Here is an 18,660-nt window from a genome sequence, read left to right as displayed (position 1 = left end):
ATAACTGAGTAAATGGAAGAGGGAAAGTTCTTCCCCAGAGTAGAGTACATGTAATATATGTAAAAGGACTAATGATGAATACTTGTAAAAGGAATGATGGAATTAGAGCAGAATCACTTGGAAATCTTTATAAGGATAGTGATTCAGGCAAGAGTCATTACTAGATGCTGTGGTTGATGGGTGGAACTTGATGGAGAAAGGATATTTGCTGTAGTTTGAGAGCATCTTCCACAAGATACTAATCAGTTACGAGGGAGGTGATGGTGACTTTGCCGTGGACACCAAGATGATCAAGGTGACACTTCACAGAAGTGGGAAGAGTAGACAGCACGTGCACTGAGCACAGCTTTGTCCCGGTTGAGGAGCCGTGGCCTGAGCCTGTCGTGAGGGAACATCAGACCTCATTCTCTCTACCTCAAGGGCACGAGAGACAGGGAGAGGACAAGGAATTGTTTCAGACTGGAGGAGGCTAAGAAGACAACTGCATGCAATGTGTGATCCTGGACAGAATCGTGGGCCAGAAACGGAACGAGGTAGTATTGGGAAAGCTGGCAGTCTTTGAATGGGATCTGTGCACTGGTTGCTAATGTTGTGTTGATATTAATTTCTTGGTTAAAAGTGTTGTAAAGTGTTTATGGAGACAGTCTTTGGGGGATAATACACTGTAATATGTAGGAGTATTTGCAGCTGCGTCGTCTAAGTGATTCTGAAACAGACTGATGATGTAGTGATTATAGATAAAGTATGATGGAGAAAATCCGTGAGGACGCCGGTTAACACCCATGTCTCTGCCCTGAGCGCCCGGCGACGCCCCCGGGCCACGGGAGCCAATCCGCGCGCGTGCGCTGCCCGGTCTCGGCCGGCGCCCTCCTTGGCCGCTCTGATCCCCCCGCCCGCCCAACGGTCACTTAGTCAGGCAGGCAGGCGGCAGTCGGTTGGAGCGGCTGGCATCTCTGCGGGTCTCCCGAGCGACGCCGCCCCTGCTCCCTGCCGCCAGCGGCGGCGGCTGCAGCGGCGGCGGCGCGGCCCCTCCGGGAGGCGAGGCGGGAGCAGAGCGGCGGCCGCGGAGCTTCGTGCCCAGCACGGCGGCGGCGGCGGCGGCGGGCGCGGGCCCCGAGGCGGTCCGCGGGCAGGTGTTCGACGGGAGGCCGCGCTCCAGCAGCCCGCTGCCTCGGCGAGGGCTCCCGCGGCGTGGTGTGGTGAGTGTCCGCGCCCCGCGTGCCGCCCGCCCGCGCGGACCCCCGCCCGGCCTCGGCGAACGCAGCTGCGGCGTGGGCCCCGCGACCCCGACCCCGAGCCCGGCCCCGACCCCAGGCTCGCTGCCCCGCCGTCCGCGCGCCGGGGGTCTCGGCTGGGGCCGGGCCGCTCGGGCTGGGGCGTTGCTTGCCGCGCTTCCCGGGCCGGCCCTCGCTGGGCGCCGGGAGTGGCGCGAGGGTGGGGGGTGGAGGCCGGGATCCCGGCACCCAGAGACCCCCAGGACGGGAACGGGGCCCCCACCCCCCGGTGCTGGTCTCGCGGCCTTCCCTTGACAGCCGATTGTGAAGCCGCGAAGTCCTTCAGGTGCTCGGGGTGGCGGCCATGGTCTGCAAAGCGGTTGGAGCGGCGTGTGTGCACAACCCCGAAATCATCATCTTGTTTGCCCCCCCTCGCCTGTGTTTAACGCGGCCGGCTTTGGTTCAACACCTTCCGTGGTGCCAGGGATTCTCTCCTGCGCATCCTTTCTAAACACCATGAGCGGCACCAGTGTTGGCGAGGAATGTGTCAATCTTGAAGTTTTTAAACAGATTTTGGGATGGTACTGTTGGTGTTTCAGGAAAGTTAAGTCAGCATCGCTGTCTTGATTTCTTAAGGAGTCATTTGGAGTTGGACCTAATTTGACTTTTTTCCCCCTCCTTTACCCTGTGTGAGCTCTCGTAGTAGCATAAAGGCATCCAGACGTTTTAGCACAATGACTGTGGACTTTCCCTGTTACTGCTTTAGTGCTCAGTGTGCATGCAGCCCTGATGCAGTTCTTGCAGAACCACGTGCCGGCTCCCTCTCTGGCTCCAGTTCCCTCAGAAGCTCTGGTGGAATGGGGGTGATGGTGGTGGTGTTGTTTTATTAGAATGAACTACACGTTGTATTTTGTGCTGACTTACACCTAAACCTTCATGTGAGTGTGTCTTTCGTGTTGAATGAAGGAAGCAGACTATTTCTGAACATTTCGTGTCAGGTACTCTACTAGGTACTGTTATCTCATGTCACCTGAACAGCCACCTTGCAGAAAGGTAAAGGCAGTGCTCTCCTTCTCTCTCAGATGAGAAAGTATTTAAAGGTGAAGCCAGTTCCTGAGGTCGTACAACTAAAGAGTCAGACTTGAGATTGTAGACTGAGATCCTGTTTCCGTTGCCAGAGCCCTTTTCATTACTCCGTGTTTTCTTTAATTAGTGTTATTAATAATAATTTTGGAATTTTAGCATATTTTACTCTTACAAGTGCTCACTAGGGATCAGTACTGAGGACTGTAGAGGGCACAGTGCAGCTGGAAGATAAGCTGTTGGATTTGCTGACTTTCAGCTCACCTAAAAACAAAACAAGACAAAACAAAACAAAACAAAACAAAACATAGTTTTAGCCAAAATTTCGTTGTGCTCACATTCCTGACGGTGCAGTATTCGGTCCTGTTAAGGTGTCTGTGATCACGGCAGGCTAGTCAGAACGACCGTTTAGTCAACGCTTTCTGTTACTTTTGTTTGTTTGTTTCTAAGCGTATATTAATTAGTCCTGTTAGCCACACTGCAGGGCTGGTTGCTTTCAGTAAGTGGAAATTGGAGACGACACAGCGAGTTTAATTTGCCCACAGATACCCAACTAGGAAGTGATAGAGCATCTCTGTCTGGTTCCTGATGATATTCAACCAAAGATCAGAGTTGAGAAAATACATGCTTTCAATAGTCAAAAATATCTATTGTCTGCTTTCTGTGTGATTTGCTTTTTTAGCCTTTTACGAAAACCTTTCATGCAAGGTCATTCACTTAGAATTCATCGAGCACCAGTTCCCTGCAAGGACTCAAGAGGCACCTGCCCTTCATTAGCTCCTGCTCCAGACAGTGGGGTGCAGTTGGGTGGGAGCACAGAAGGCCTGTGGGGAGTGCTGTGGGGGCAGAAGGCCGGGGTGGCGAGGTCTGGCTTCACAAATCTTGGCTCTGGGTGTGGATGTATGACTGGGAGTTTGCCTTGAGAAGCGCACTCCAGGTAGAGCAGAATGCACATGCCAAGGCACAGAGGTCTGAGCAGGGCACATCCAGTCAGGAAAACCAGGAGTTGTCTGGGAAGGGAGGGTGTGGGTGCGTGCCTTGGGGAGAAGGCTGGAGGGGAGGCAGCTGGGATGGGCGAGGCCGAGTTCTGAAGGCCTTTGTTTTCTAAGGAGCTGGGACTTGAGATGGTAGGGGAAAATCACTGACAGATGCCCCTTTTCTGCTGGTTCCTCATCAAATTTTGTGTTTCCCTCGTCTCTCTTTTACTTTCTACCCGCTGTACTTGTTCTCTCTTCTTTCTGCTTACTTAGGGGTACTCAGTGGGTGTGATTGTTACCCTGTCTCCAGGGGCATTTTGAGATGTATGTGAGTTTTGTTTTGCGTTTTGTTGTTCCATTGATTGGAGGTGTTACTGGCCTTCGGTGTGTATGTGGTGGAGGTGGACGTGCCCAATGACCTGCACGCAGCGCACAGGCAGCACAGTTGGTCCCTGCAGCGGAGGAGTGTCCTGTTAAGATGCCAGTGGTGTTTCCCTCCAGCCCATCCCCGAGAAGGGCTGGGCCCTGGGCAGGTCCTGCCTTCCTGGGAGAGTCATCTTCTCTATGAACTTCCTTCTTACTCTGGGCTCTAGCAGTCCGCCCACCCCTCCCTGGAACTTTGCTGGGTTTTGGTGCCACCTGTTTGAAAGGCAGGGCCAGCAGCAGTATAAATCCTCTACAGATGCTCCAGACCAGATTCCTGGCTGTGCTGGCTTAACTGTTAATGTAACTTTAACAAAGAAGTCTCTTGTATGGTTTTTGGAGCTCAAAGATGTGAGGAGACCATCTTACGTGAGCAACAGAAAATCCAGAGTTTCTGAACAGTTTTGAGTGCAAGTAAAATGCAAACAGAATTCTTTTTGGTATCAGTAACATCACTAATAATGTGCTCCTTGTGGTGACTGTAGTTGATGTCATTCTGATGAATTTGACTTGTATGTTCTGAATTCTCAAGCATTAATAAAAGATTCTTATGCAAAGCATCCAAGTTGAGTTTTCTGGGAACTATGTATAGTTTATTCCTCATCTTGCTCTCAGTAATGTACCTACTAAGTAGAAAACAACCATTTGCCCAACAAACATCTCCAGCTACCCCACCCTGCGTCCAGCCTGCTCTGCCCGCCAACCTCCTTGACCCTGAGATGGTCTTTCTTCCTTTTTGCTTCTCTTTTCTCTTTCGCTTCTTGGGGCTCCTGTACATTTGAAAGACAACAGGATAGATGTTCTCCAGGGTCCCTCTCAGATGCTCAGTCTTTCAGTACACTCTGGGCTCTGAACCCATCTGTGGCTGGTAGAAGCTGGGGGTGGGATGTAGGGGTGAGGTCTGCATGGACTTCATCGTGACCAGCTGGCTAACATTAGTTGCAAGCTTGCCTTAGGTGCTGTGGTTTCAAAGTCATTTCCATTCTCACCTTTGAGGTATAAATTTTTTTTTTTTCACTTTAGAGATAAAGAAACCAGGTCTCATGTAACTTTTCTAGGGTTCTTAGCCAGTAAACATACAGCAGAACTGAGATTTGTCTAGACCTCAAAACGTGTAAATTTTTCCCCCCTGAACTACTATAGACTTTCCTCTGTCACAGCGAGTTACCGGGAAATGTCCTTCCTCCAGCCTGGCTTCCTGAATGTGTTGGCAACAAACTATAAAACGATGATTGTCATGACTAACTTGGGCCTGTTGTGGAGATGGGAGAGGGAGGAACCAGAAACTTGGAAGGGGTGAGGGAGGTAGGGTCAAAGCTGCTTCATTTTCATCAGAAGAGTGTTTATCAGTGTTGATCCTTCTCACTCCTACGTACCTCCACCTGTTTCTTGATTTTCATTCATTTAGTAATATTATTGAGTGTGTACCTGACCTATGTGCTAAGCAGGAGGATGAAACTGGTTTCTACACTTTGGTGTTTACAGTCTAACAGGAAAGCAATCACATGTACTGAATATGACAAGGCGCAGAGTGCTATCTTTTATACCCATAAAAAGTGGAGCAAAGGTTCGCAGAGTAGTCTGGGAGGGTTTCCGGAGGAAGTGCTGTTTAAGCTGGGACCTGGAGAATGACTTGGAGCTAGCTGAGTGAAAGGTGGGGAAGGGTGCTAAAGCGTTTCAGGCACGACTTGTAGAAAACGGGCTGTAGAAATTGGGGAGTTTGTGATTAATATCCAGGGATATTTCTCATGGTGTTGCAGGGACAGGAAGAGCAGTTAAAGCTTCAGGTTCGGATGTAACCAGGAACTGAAAGCGAGACCAAGGCAGCTACTCCCTTTCCTCTTTACACTTACAAAATCTTCCTGCATCCTGCATCTCTGCACAGCTGGGTTTTTGGGTTTTTTTCAACTTTTTTCACTTTTACCACATCCCTGTGCACTTGGCAGAAGAGAGCTGACCCTAGCTTCCCAGAGGTGTGTGTCTTCAGAGCATTCTGAGTCCTGGGGGAGGGAATCTGATCCAGGTTGGGCTAATGTCCACCACTGGATCCAGGGCACCTGAGGCCCAGGTGGAATCATTTGATGAGGCTGGACCTCTCTAAGGTGGCACAGTGAGGTGGCGGTGGTCATGAGATGTCTCCCGCTGACCTCTGACTAACCAGGTTAGTTCTTGGTGCTGCTTCCCTGCTCTTCTTGTGCTGGGCCGAGGCCTGTTTTGGGGGCCTGGGGGGAGGAAAAGAGGGGAGGGCAAAATAGGCAGAGCAGGGGATTCGGCTTGGTTTTAGGGCTCTTCTGCCTTCCTGTCTCTGGTAGTATGTGCGTGGCAGCCAATCTGAGCGGCATTCTTCATAACTTACTTAATATTTGATACATATGTAACATGTGAGTTATGCAGTAAACACTGAAAAACCCACTGACTGACGGCAGAACAGATTATCTGAGGCCCATGTTCTGATCCGTGGCTGGGAGTCTGTACAGTAGAGTGGGTAAGAGTGTGGGCTCTGAACACCTGTATGTGACCTGAGTCTGTTTTTCTGTCCTGTAGAGAAGGGGTAGTGATACCCACCTCAGTGTTGGGAGGATTGGATGAAACACATAGGTGAGCGCTGAGCCTTTAGCCTTGGGTTAACGCTCTAGTTGTTACTCCTTGGCAGTGAATGGGCCTGGTGGGGCCGGGGTCCTCCCTCCCCTCAGTCTCTTGGACACCGTCCTGCATCGCAAAGCAGAGTCTGCAGAAGTGAGACTGTTAGACTTGGGTCACATAGGTGTGTGGTCTAGGGCAGCCCCTCCTCCCGGTGAGATTTAACAGTCAGAGCATCTTCTCTGCCAGGCCCTGGTTCAGTTCGGACCCTCCCTGAGGGATGCTGCAGGTCCTGTTGGAGACAGACTGATAACGAAGTAGATTACTGTGTCACTCTGTGAAAACACTGATAGGAGGTCATTCTGGACAAAGCCGCTAACTCCACCTGGGCTTCCCAGTTTCTGATTAATCCAGCAAGTGGTGTCTGTCTGCAGTGGTACGCAGACTAGCTGTTCAGCTACTTCAGTGAACAAAACACCAGGTCCCCAGGCTGCTCGTGGTCGGTGGATGCCTGGCTTGGAGAGAGGATTAAAAAGGCTTGGTCAGGCCTTGGCTTTAGGTTCCTTCTAAAGAGTTTTCTTTTATTTTCTCTTTTTTTTATGGCACTTATCACAAACACAGGTCTAAGATACTTTTTTTTCAGAGTTTTTTGATAAATCATTTAATTTTAAATTATCCTCCCCATTTTTATGCCTTTGGAAAACTGAAAAATGTGGTTTATGCACAAATCTGTTTTTAAAGTGGGTAGTTCTTTTTATTGTTATTAAATGAAGATAAACCACCTCTGAGCAGTTCCTGGAGTTAGCAGATACTTTTCTTTTTTCTTACATGCGCCCCCTAAAATAATTCTTGAGATTTTGAAACCATAACATGATTGTCCCCTCTGTTTAAGAATTGCATAGTCTGTTGTAAGACATAAAGCTATGGTTGACAAATAAAAAGTCGATGGCACATCCTAACCCCGAAAATTAAATTTCTTTTTCAGCCAGTCAGAACTTCTATACAAATTCAGACTTTGTAGTGTGCAGTTAGCGCTGGCACTGATGGATTTGTGTCTCCAAGCCCAGGTCCTCCCAGAGCCTCCTGCCTGGGTGCTGGGGGGTTGCTGGTGGTGGAGTCAAGGCAGACTCTGAGAACTGCCTTTGAGGCGGACTGGAGGGGCCGGGCACAGGGAGGGAGCATGAGACTGCCACTGCTCCTGACTGTCAGGGTCCCACATCTTGCAGTTTGGACTTTATTAGTTCGGGTTAACAAGCTCTCTTCAGATGCTCATCCCTCTCTTTATACCATCCTGATTTTTTAAAAATTGACCAAACAGCAAGCAAAAGGCGGCTGTCCCTTGTTCTCTACTTTTTATTTTTAAACAACTGTATCAACATAGTAGGAAATTCATAAAATTTAAATGTTCAGCTCACTGCAAATTTACAGAGTTGTGCAGTCATCACCACAGTCCAGTTTTAGAACATTTTCATCATATAAGAAAGTTTTTTCATCTGGTGTTTACTTCAATTACAATATTTTGAGATTCATCCATGTTACTGTCAGGACAAGTAGTTCTGTTGCTTTTTGTTTTCAAATACTAATTAATTGGATGGCTGCACTAGATTATAGACAGAATGTCTCCAGTTTTTGTCTGTTGTGAATGATTCTACAATGAATATTCATCTCTAAGTTCTGATGTGGACATACGTTTTGACTTTCCTTGGGTACACATGGGTAGAGTTGCTGTGGGGGAGTGATGTGTGCGTGTTATGGGGGTGGGGGATGGTAAATGAATTTATTTTAAACCAGTATAAGACTACAGGTTAACTTATTCAACTGATTTGAACACCCTGTGCGCTGGCCACCGTGCGGGCACTGGAGCAGCGTGGAGACCAGACCCGGTCCCAGCGCTTGCAGGCGTTTACTCTCAGAGGGTAGGTGGACTGTCCTGCACACATGATGCTTCAGCTACTGGTAGGTGCTGTGAAGAAAACCAAAACAATTAAAAGGGTAGAGAGTGTAAGGGGAGGGCATGGTTTGTTTTTTCCTGTAATAAATTAAGATGTTTTAAATGCTGTATATCTAACAAATCTTTCAGCCATCTTAAATGTATAGAAGTAGTGTAAGGACAATACAAAGAAGGTTCTCCCCTGCATCATTTGAGAGTGAATCGCTGGTACAGTGCCCCGGCCCCCCAGAGCACCGCACACGGCCCTCCTGTGTACCCGTCACACAGCCGTGCCCGTCGGGCCGTGAGCGCCAGCCCAGGACGGTTCCCTGCTCTTCAGACCCTGCGTGGCGGGTGCGTGTTGCAGTTACCTGCTGTCTCCTTGACCCCCTTCAGGACAGAGCAGTTCCTCACACTCCTTTGGCTTTAGTGCCTTGACACTTCGGCAGATTGGTGTGTTTTTAATTTTTTAACAAACCATCAGACCACTTTCCAGAGTGCCACTTTGCCCTCTGTCAGCAGGTGTCAGGTGTTTGAGTTCTTCACCTCCTTCCCAGCCCCTCTTTTTGATTCTGTCCCGTCTGGAGAGGGTGTGAGTGGTACTGCACATTGAGCCATTCCGCGTGTTTTGTATTTCGCTGATGTCTTCAAGCATCCTTTCAGGACAGCTCTGACCCCTTACCATTCAAGTGATGATAAAGGTGATATTCTTTAGGAGTGTTGTAAATCCTTTCTTTAGTCCTAAGTGAGCTGGAAAGAAAAGACATTCCTGAGTCTGTGTCCACTCTGACTTAACTGCTAGAAAGAGCCCTTTACAGAAATTAGTCATAAGAAGGTTAAAGTTTTATAGAAACTTCAGGAGTGCTTCTGGTTACCCCAGCAGGCGGGATGTAGCATTCAAGAGTTGGTAAATGTTCCTCTCACATCCTAGAATTTAATACTTACCTATTCTAATGTAAATTGGTGAATATTTTGGCCTTCCGTGGTTTCTGGCTTGAGCAGGAAAGCCTCTAGTGTCTCCCTGCTAAGTAAGATGCTGGCATTGAGCTGAGGTGTATTTTATTTATGGAAGTAGCCAGCACTTGCCATTTTGCTTGTTTTCACATAAATGAGTGAATTTTGTCAAGTGTGTTTTTTGCCTCCATGAAGATGATCGTTAATGAGAGGTTAACACTCTGTTCAGAGTTATTAGCATGAGGATCGTGTTAATGGTTTCCATCTACTGAACCTCCTTTGCAGTCTGGGAGTAAACCAGACTTGGTGTTTGGTATTTGTTGTATTGTCTGTTGTAATGTGCGGTTGGGTTCTGTTTGCTAGAAGCTGAATATTTTGTGCTGCTCTTCATGAGTGGTATCATGTCTGTTTTGTGTGTGTGTGCGCAGGCTGTCTGGTTCGGGGTTATTGTTACACTGGCGTCATGAAGTGCATTTGGAAGCTCTTCTGTTCTGTGAGGTAGCATTGGGACGACCTCATCGTGCGGTGGAGAGTGTCCCCGTGTGACCACTGGCTGTGCTGGTCTGTGTTTCTTGGCCCGCCCTCCAGGTGGTTCCCCACAGCCCCCACGGGACTGCTGTTTCTTCAGCGCTTCTTGTCCGTTAAGCACCTTCATGTATATCCCCCTCCTGTGATGCTCCTGAAGCAGTGTCGTGCTTAGCACTCCCTGGTTTGAATTTTATGTACGTGGAGTCACTGTGTGTGTTCTTCAGGTAGCTTTGTTCACTCATCATGTGTCTGAGTATAGTTAATCATTTTCACTACTTTCATGTATAAATATACCACAGTTTATTCATTCTACTATTAGTGGACATTTGGGTTGTTTCTTGTTATTCCAGTGTTTCTGAGAAAAACCTGGTACATCTCTCCTGATACAGGAGAGTTTCCCCAGTACGCATCCCCAGGGGTGCAGTTGCTGGGTGGGAGGGCACATGCGTGTTCACTAGGTGATGCCACAATTTTTTCATAAGTAGTTCTTCCAGTAAAGTTTTATGCTGTTCCTCTTGTATATCTTTTGTTAAATCGATTCCTTGCTACCTTATGTTTGTTGTGGTTACTGTAATTTCTGTCTGCACTGGTTTTGAGAAAGGCCTTTGACTTTTACCAGTTGATTTTATGATATCCTGCAACCTTGCTAAAGTCTTATTGCAATAACTTGTGCTGAAATTCTTTTACAACAAGCATATCATTTGAAAATCATGACAATTTGGTTTATTTTCATTACTTAGACTGTTTTTTTCCCTGTCTTAAGAGCAGTGGTGAGAGTGGGCATTGCTGATGTTTAAAGTGAAGCTTTCACTGTTTGTTTGTAAAGCAGTCTGAGCGTGAATTTTATTTGTCTGATTTTGATGGGAACACGTTAAGTTACTGATTCAAAAATTCTTTAACAAATGTTTACATGACTTTTCATTATCTGTGTCTTTAATTTTTTCTTGATAATTTTTATTTTTCTAGGAGTTTATTTTACTTGTTTTTACATTTATTGGACTGCTGTATTTTTTACTACATCTAATTCGATTTTCACGTATTGAAACAGATGTAAAAGATACCTGTTTAAAAAAGAAATCAATAATGTGATTATTGTGCAAGTTGTAGACTAGAACATTGTGAGAACCTTAGAAATGTCATCAAATCCCCTTGTAGAGGTGACCGCGATCCTCAGTTTTGTGATAATGGCTCTTCTCTGTGTCTCTTTTTTGTTTTACTTCAAAAATTTAAAGAAAATTTTATTATTTTTTAACTTTTGACTTTAAGTGAAGTATAATATGTATGCAGAATAGTACAGATATCAAGCTTACAGCCTGATAACTATTCACAAACTAAACACACCATGCAACTAACCAGTGCCCGGATCAGCAGAGTCCAGCGTGTTACAAACTCTCAGCTGGACATGATGCCCCCGCACAGAAATCCCACAAGTCCCACAGCGGCATCCATTGTCATTCCCCTTTCACACACCTTTAACAGGCGCCCATGAACTTACTCTCAGCCCATTCCCCACGTGTCCTTGGGATTAATAGGGAGCTGCCTCCTCCACTTCACCCACTGCAGGAATCCCAGGAGACTAGAGGAGGCTCCCTGTACGACAGGGCAGAGAGGCAGGACGTCCCGTCCCTCAGGCCTAGGCTCTTCCTCTCTGGTCTGGCTGCTTCAGGAAAGCAGAGAGAAGCTCCCCAAAGACCAGGGCTGTCTCGAGGCTCCATTCTAGAGAACTGCTTAGTGTCCTGAGGTCTGAAAGGCACGAAGACAGCTCTCCATCCCTAGTTTTTTCCAGGATGCATATGATGATGGGATGTCCCACAGGCCTGTGGCCAAGCAGACTTGAGTGAAAAGGATGATGTGGGGGTTCCTGGGGACAGTGAGAGCTGGGGGCTCCCAGAGCATCTGAGGACCCCGTGTCAATGCAGAGGAAGATCTAGTTGGCCCCCTGTGGATCCATAGCTCCTGGGACCTCCTCATCCTCCCTCTCAGGAGCCCTCTCTGTAGAGCAGTGCAGACACGAATAAGACTACACTGGTATTAGAACATTTCCAAACAAAACTTATTTTTATTCCCATTTTACATGTATCACCGCAAGGTGCTACTCCCCCCCCCACAGCTGACCAGATCCACATCCCCAGCCCTCTAACTGCCACCACCCCACCCCACCCCATCCCACCCTGGCCCTGATGGTCCCGCCCTCCCTCCCTGCCCCGCACATCAGCCAGGATCAGCACTGGATGAGGAAGAGCCCCTGAACTCCCCCGAGGGCCGCCTGGGGGGCTGGCACTGGAGGCTTGTTAGTTGTTGCAGTGCCTCTTCCTCCTCCTCCTCACACTCCCTGCGACAAATGGGTCACACCTCCTCTTGTTTGGTTGTGAGGGGCGCACCAGCTCCGGAGACAAGGCTGGCCTCCCAGAGATGCTGAGGTCGGGCGTGGGCTGGGGCAGCTTGTCATCAGACCCCTGGCCTCCACACAGATCCCGCTTCCTGGACTCGGCAGCTGGTGCAGGAGCTGAGCTAAGGCTGATTCTATGAGGGGAGGGGGCTTGGGGGGCCCCCCGAACTCCAGGGCAGAGAAATCTCAAGGGCCCTGGGGCAGAGCTGTGGGACTTCCCTCCCCAGGGCATCAGGCAGTACTGAGTGGCCAAGATGAAGTCCAGGCTGGGGACCTCCTCCTTCTCCTCACTGGACCCATCCTCTGGCCCTGGCCCTGCGTCCTCCCTAAGAGGAGAGGTCTCTCTGAGATTTGAGGTGTCCGTGGGTCCCAGGCTCGGTGGAGTGTGCCTTTGACCCTGGGGAGGAGAGAGGGGCTGTCCAGCCTCAGATAGAGGGAAACCCTCATGATCTGGAGAGAGAATCCAGTGTTTTGATGTGTTCAGGCCACTCTCTGTTCCGTTGCACCTTGGAAGTTCCTCAGACTCCATCTCTGGTGGGCTGTCTTCCTCGCTGACCCCTAGCTGGGGGCCTTCATCATGCCTCTGGGCATCTTGTGTAACATCAGACTGACGAGGACTTGAGTCCAGTTGGGGTGCACGGTGAGTGGTGGATGCCTGCACACCCAACTCCTCCTTCAGGGCCAGGAGTCGTTTCTGCACCAGCTGATAGGAGGGAGGTGGTCGGTGACTGGCCCCGCACACACAGGTGAGGGGAGTAGGAGGGCTGGGCCATGGGATGATGGCAGTGAGGGGCTGTAGGGGGGACTGTCTCCAGGACTCCAAAGAACGCACACTAGCGCTCCTGCTGTCCTCCTGGGCCTGTTCCCAGCTGTGTGTCCTTCCTTTCTCTCCGGGCCCCCATCCTCTCCTTACTATGGTCCTGCATTGCCCCAGTCCCTAGTGGGCCCTCCACAATGCCAGGCCTTCCAGGTAGGGGAGGGTTGAGTAGAGCGCTGTGGGCCTCCTGTTCTGGAGTCCCATCCCTTCCCTGGCTGACCTGGGTCCTGCCTCCCTTGGTTCCCTCGGTGTCCTTTGCCTTCCCTCTTGTACCTGGAATCCCTCCCTCCCTTGTCTCCCTGAGTGTCCCTCCCTCCTCTGGCTCACCTCTTCAGGAGAGAGTCCTTCCTCCTCTTCTAACTCCTCAGCCAGTGCCAAGGGATCCAGCTGTGGTTCTGGGGAAAGCAAAGCTGCCAGGAATTGAGGGTGAATGACGGCCTCCACCTAAGATGGAAGGACAAGGCTGTGAGCATCCTTGGGCAGGAGTAACCTGTGAGCCACGAATACCTGGAGAAATAGTGAACAGGAGAGACCCACCCTGTTCTCCTCCACAAGGTGGCGTGTTTTAAACCACTGTGGCAGTCAGCTACACACAGAGACACTCACACACACACACAGACACAGAGCTCAGGGATAGAGCTTAAGTCCCAAAGGCCTGGGCAGAACCCCAATCCTGGGTGCAGAGAGTGCCAGTCCCTGGAATCTTGCAGCCCCAAGGCTGCAGGCCCAGCCCACCTTCGTGACGAAGTCTTCCTGGGAACACAGCTGGTCCACGTAGCTCAGGAGACCCGGGTCCGGGTAGGTCCCGTCCTCTGGGCATTCTGCATCTGTCTCCTCAGTGGCCAAGTGGACAGGCCCCAGCAGCTCCTCCAAGATGTCCTCATATTCTTTGACAGCCTCAAGGGGAATCTCCTTGGGTGCCTTGGTCTCCCGGGGCCGCTGGGATGTGTGTGGCAGAGGGCGGGCGGGTTTGGCCCTGGGGCCGGCCTTCCTGGGCACACAGGCTAAGGCAGAGCGGGAGGAGGGAAGGAGGGTGAGGGGCTCCCGCTTCCAGCTCCTGAGCACGGGGGGGGGGGGGGGGGCTTGTCGGGCAGCGCAGTGTTTGGGGGACGTTGAAGTCGGTGTGGGTGGGGTCAGGACCACCAGCACTGTCACCCACAGTGATGGGGAGTGAGGAGGGAGAGGTGAGTGGGAGCAGCTAAGAGAATCACATGTGAGCAAGTGTGCAACCTCCAGTTTTTTCAGAGGTGTCCCCATCCTTTGCACTTCTGAGGAAGACTTTCTGGCTGGCCCTCAGACAGGGAGGTGGGAGAGGAGCTCAACAGCAGACCAGGTCAATACCCCATAGTGACAAAGGGCAGCCGAGACCCCCTCTGGGTGGCTGTTCAGGTGGAAAGACCAATGCCCCCCTTGAGGGAAGAGGGCTGACGTGGGGACAGTGGCCATCCCTAGGTCCCTGTTACCTTTGCGTTGAGCTCCAGTGGGCACGTGGGTACCTAGCTGTGGGCCCACTTTTGGGGCTGGGGGCCCCCGAGGTTCCGGCTTTGGTGGGGCTGGAGGAGGCAGGCCCTGCACCCCCTTCATGGACTGCAATTGCTGAAGTTGCGTCTCCTCCTCTGCCTCAAATTCCTTGAACCTGAGGGGTTAGTGTGGCCCAGGCCATGCTGAGAAAAAGTCCTGGGCCCTGGAGCCCACCCAGGGTGCAGAGGTAGAGGGATCACGAGACGCTCTGCTGGGGGCGGTCATGGCCCTGTGAGGTGGTGTCCCCAGCAGGGAGCTGCTCTTGGGGCAAATACCAGATCTGGGGACACCCCTGCCTCCCCAGCACTGCAGGCCGTTCAACAGCGTAGACCCAGGTTGCTGAATTGAACCAGGCCTGCGTGGAAGGCCCAAAGGGGACCATCCACTTGCCCCCTGCCCATGCCCAGAAACACAGGAAGGGCTGACAGCCAGAGGCCAGATCAAGCACGTGTTCCCCACGGGGGTCCTTGTCCGGATCCAGGATCCTGGGCTGAGGCTGAGAGTCCTGGAACACAAGCCTGGAGACAGGGCCCAGGACAGGTTGTAGGATGTGGACCCTAAGGTCAGTGGAGAGGCTTTCCTTTTCCTTTCCTCTGAGAAATGCTGGTTTGTTTTCAGTTTTTCAAATAAAGGGTTTGCCCAAAGAAGTCTCATGAAGAGCCAGAGACCCTTGGGGTAAAAGACACTCTGGCTTCCGCAGCCTCTCCAGGAGGGAACCAGGTTACCAAGTCAGGCCACACTTCGGGAGGAGAGAGGGTCCGAAATGCCATGTGAGTGGCCGCCAGGCCCCCAGCATTAAGGAGGCAGCAGGCTGGCGGGTGGAACACGTTTCCCTGCACAGCCACGAGGGCTGGAGTTTGACCCCACTGGGCTCACAGTTTTCCCCCCTCCACCCCAAGTGAGCCCTTCATCAAGGCAAAGAAGGCCACTTCAGGGGAGGGCGGAGCCCTGGGCAGAGGACAAATAGACCCAAGCTGTCAAGGTGCAGGAGAGGCTTCTGGAGTGTAGTCTGGCCTCTGGGCTGCGGGGACCCTGTGCTCGGGGAGCTGCCTCCTCCCTCCTCCTCTGTGACCACAGCCAGATCCTGCTCTGGGGTGTCACCCTTACCCGCTGCAGCCCTTGGGCCCAGGACATGGACTCACTTTGCCGCCATCGCGTAATACATCATTCGGTCAGAGTCGCTTGTGCGCTCCCATTCCTGCTCGGCCCGCCGCAGTCCCTCCTCCAGCGTCATGGTGGGCTTGAGTCGGGCCAGGGATCGAAGCACTGGGCTGTGAACCGTCAGGGTCAGCCTCAGTGAACAGCCCAGTCCCCACCAGCCTGACCCCCCGCCCCCGGCATCATGGACCACACGTCCCCCATCACAGCATGTCTGAGCATTAGCAGGGGCAGAGGCAGGTGTCTGGGAGACAAAGACAGGCCTTCCTGGCTACTGTTGTCGCCCCCTCCCACTCACTGCAGGGAGACCATCCACTCCCACACCATAGCTGGGACACTGTGCCTCGGGGAGCTCTTTTCCTCTTCACGACTGACTTTTCATAATACAGATCCCTGTCATCACTGAGGCCTGGCCTGTGCCAGGGAACCTGATGTCTCTTCACAGATGAGCCCAAGGGGGCTCCTGCCCAGTCCTCTGAATCACCTGTAATTGTCCCCGTGTCAGGCTCACAGCTCTAGTAGGAGACAGTCCCTGCCCTCAGGAGAGCTCTGCCATCTCCCTGTTTCAGCGAGAATTCTCCAGAACAGTGAGGACCAGGCACACACACAGCTCTCCCCTGGGCCCTGTAGGTCCTCCCTCCCTGCAGTGGCATCCCCTGGCCATCCCACACTCAAGTCCTGTGTTGAGAGGAGACAGCAGCACAGGAGAGGGGGGCACCCCATCCGTGGCTCCTCACCTTCCCCCGGTACCCTCTCTGACTGCAAGTCTTCAGTAAATATTCCCAAGATAATAATGGAAGGAAAGTCAGCTGGACTCATCAAGGGTGTTGGGCTCAGTTGAGAGAAGGCACTGAAAGGATGTCATGGACTGGAAGTGTGAGTGTATGATGGACAGTGCCATGTCATAGCATGGACATCACCCTCAGACCTTCCTTCTAGGATCCCTAGAAACCTAACCTGCAGGTGCACCCCAAGGTCCTCCACGTGAAACTCCAGATGAGCGCACGTGCCCCCCGAGAACTCACTCACATGAGGAAGCAGGAAAGAGCTTCTGCATCAGGGCTCTGGGGAAGGTGCCTCCGGGCCAGGCTCTTGAAGCGCTGCCAACGTCGGTAGTTCTTGTAGACGCTCTTGCGGTTACAGGAGTCAACCTGCGGGGGCTGAGACTGGGAGGTGGCCAGACTCCCCTCCCTGGAAGTGCCAGGTGGCCGTGGCCCAGCGTTGATGGGGGGAATGCTGGGGGCCCGCTGGGCAGCTGGTGGTGGAGCTAGAGGGGGAAGGCCTGGGGCCCAGCCTCCCATGGCAGCCTGAGTTACCCCAACAGCTGGGGTCGCCAATGAGGGTGCTAAGGATAGGGGAGCAGGGCAAGTAGCACTCCCACTGAGGGCCCCTGGAGCACCCCAGGTGACAGTTCCTGGTGTAAGAACGAAGCTCTGCATCTGGAGGGGCTCTGCTGGCCTCCCTTCTGACCTTAGTTGGACGGTGATGTTGCAAGGCCCAGTGGCCATGGGGACCTGGCCACCAGTAGCCACCAAAGGTGTCATGGGGACAGCTGGCAGCAGCAGGGTGGTTCCAGGAGGGAACGATGGCGTCAATGAGGGTGGCAGGTGCTGCTCCCAGGGTGGCCAGTGTTCGGGGCCAGGAGTGGGTGGTGGAAAGGGAAGTGCCGTGACTGGAGTCAGGGAGGCACCAGTGCTCATAAGCACATCCGTTCCCAGCAGTGGAGATGCTGTTGAGACAAAGGAAAGGGGTGAGTGGAGGAGGAGAATGGGCAACCAGGACTGGGGCTTTCCGGGGAATCCTGGAGTGTCAGTGTCAACAGGTGAAGGACATTTGGACAGGGGAGACTGTGCCATGTGCAGGTGTCTTGGACTAGTTTTCATGCTCTGACCTCTAGCTGGGAATTACTCCAGTAGGGAGCTTGCTCCCATTCACCCAGGCCCCGACCCCTGCGTGCCGAGAAGAAACAGCCTGAGCAAGCAGTGTCTCGCAGGGCCTCCGCAAGGAACCCCCTTGCACCCGACTCTCACAGGCTGTCCCCCAAGTCCTGGAGGTGGGTGGACGCCTGCTCCTTTGCAGGCTCACTAGCAGGTAGAGAGCTTCTGCAAGGGAAGTTGAGGGCAGCCAAATGGCCTTTGTGAACCAGGCAGTGTCTAAAATATTAAGGCCCCACCTCCTCCTTACTCCTCCTTTTCCTGATGCTCAGTATAAATCCTCTTTCTTTCGTGGCCTGACACAACAAAACAAAAATGCTGGAAACATCTCTCTCCACAGAACCCTGATACAAATCCGTAATACACTGGCCCAGCGTGCACGTGACCTCAGGGCCACCCGCAGCAGACACTTAACACGGGCCGGGTTTTGCCACCCCATCCCCAGTGCCCAAAGTCACTGCCATCACTCAGGAGTTCTGCTCCCGGAACAAGGGTCTGAGAAGCAGTCACATGTGTGATTTCCATCCTTTCACAGCCAGTGATGGCCACAGAAGAGTACAGAAGTCCAGGGAATGGTCATGTTACATTGGTCATGGGCCTACGTAGTGTCTGTGGTCCGTCCTCTTCCAGTTCCCAGTCATTCAAATTGAAGGCAGACTAAGAAAGAGGCGTGAGCCAGGTCCCATCACTGATGATGTTGTCTGCAACACATCCCTGTTCAGGAGCACAAGGCACTCACCCCAGTGCACCTAATTAATCAGAACATGTGCCACAGGGCGTGTAGTAACAACACAGAAGATTGTCCTCCTGCTTCTGGGCTACACTCCTTCCCCCCTTTAAAAAGGAATCAGCCTTCATAGACGTTCCAGCAGAACCACCCGCACTCCTCGTCTCTTCCCTGTCCATGAAATGCTGGCGTGAAACATGAACAAACTCCTCGTGTCACAGGCAGGCCTGACGGTCCTGCCTGAGATGCTGGACAAGTATCACAAGTGTCTGCAGAACTGTGTTTCCACAAAAGGAAGAACAATTCAGAACCACTGGGGACCTCAAGCCCTGTCTTGGTTGAAGCTGAGAGGTTGCCCATCCCCTGCTGAATCCAAGGCAACAGTTACCTGAACTGAGGAGCGAGCTCTGGGCTGGAAGGAGGGG

General features: G+C 51.9%; 1 protein-coding gene across 1 annotated transcript; it reads right to left on the bottom strand.

Moving 5' to 3' along the window:
• Positions 1 to 904: 904 nt before the first annotated feature.
• Positions 905 to 17,430, bottom strand: LOC135323005 (NUT family member 2G-like). The gene is made up of 9 exons (XM_064494248.1): positions 16,604 to 17,430; positions 15,559 to 15,687; positions 14,195 to 14,531; positions 13,631 to 13,834; positions 13,223 to 13,339; positions 12,585 to 12,781; positions 12,321 to 12,404; positions 12,042 to 12,212; positions 905 to 1,583 (listed from the first exon to the last, which is right to left on the bottom strand). The coding sequence occupies exons 1-9, from the start codon at positions 17,428 to 17,430 to the stop codon at positions 905 to 907; spliced, it is 2,745 nt and encodes a 914-aa protein (XP_064350318.1).
• Positions 17,431 to 18,660: the final 1,230 nt, after the last annotated feature.

Source organism: Camelus dromedarius, chromosome 15 (assembly GCF_036321535.1).
Source record: "Camelus dromedarius isolate mCamDro1 chromosome 15, mCamDro1.pat, whole genome shotgun sequence".
Classification (NCBI taxonomy): domain Eukaryota; kingdom Metazoa; phylum Chordata; class Mammalia; order Artiodactyla; family Camelidae; genus Camelus; species Camelus dromedarius.
Note: the sequence above shows the minus strand (reverse complement) of the source record. Positions and strands in the feature narration are given on the sequence as shown.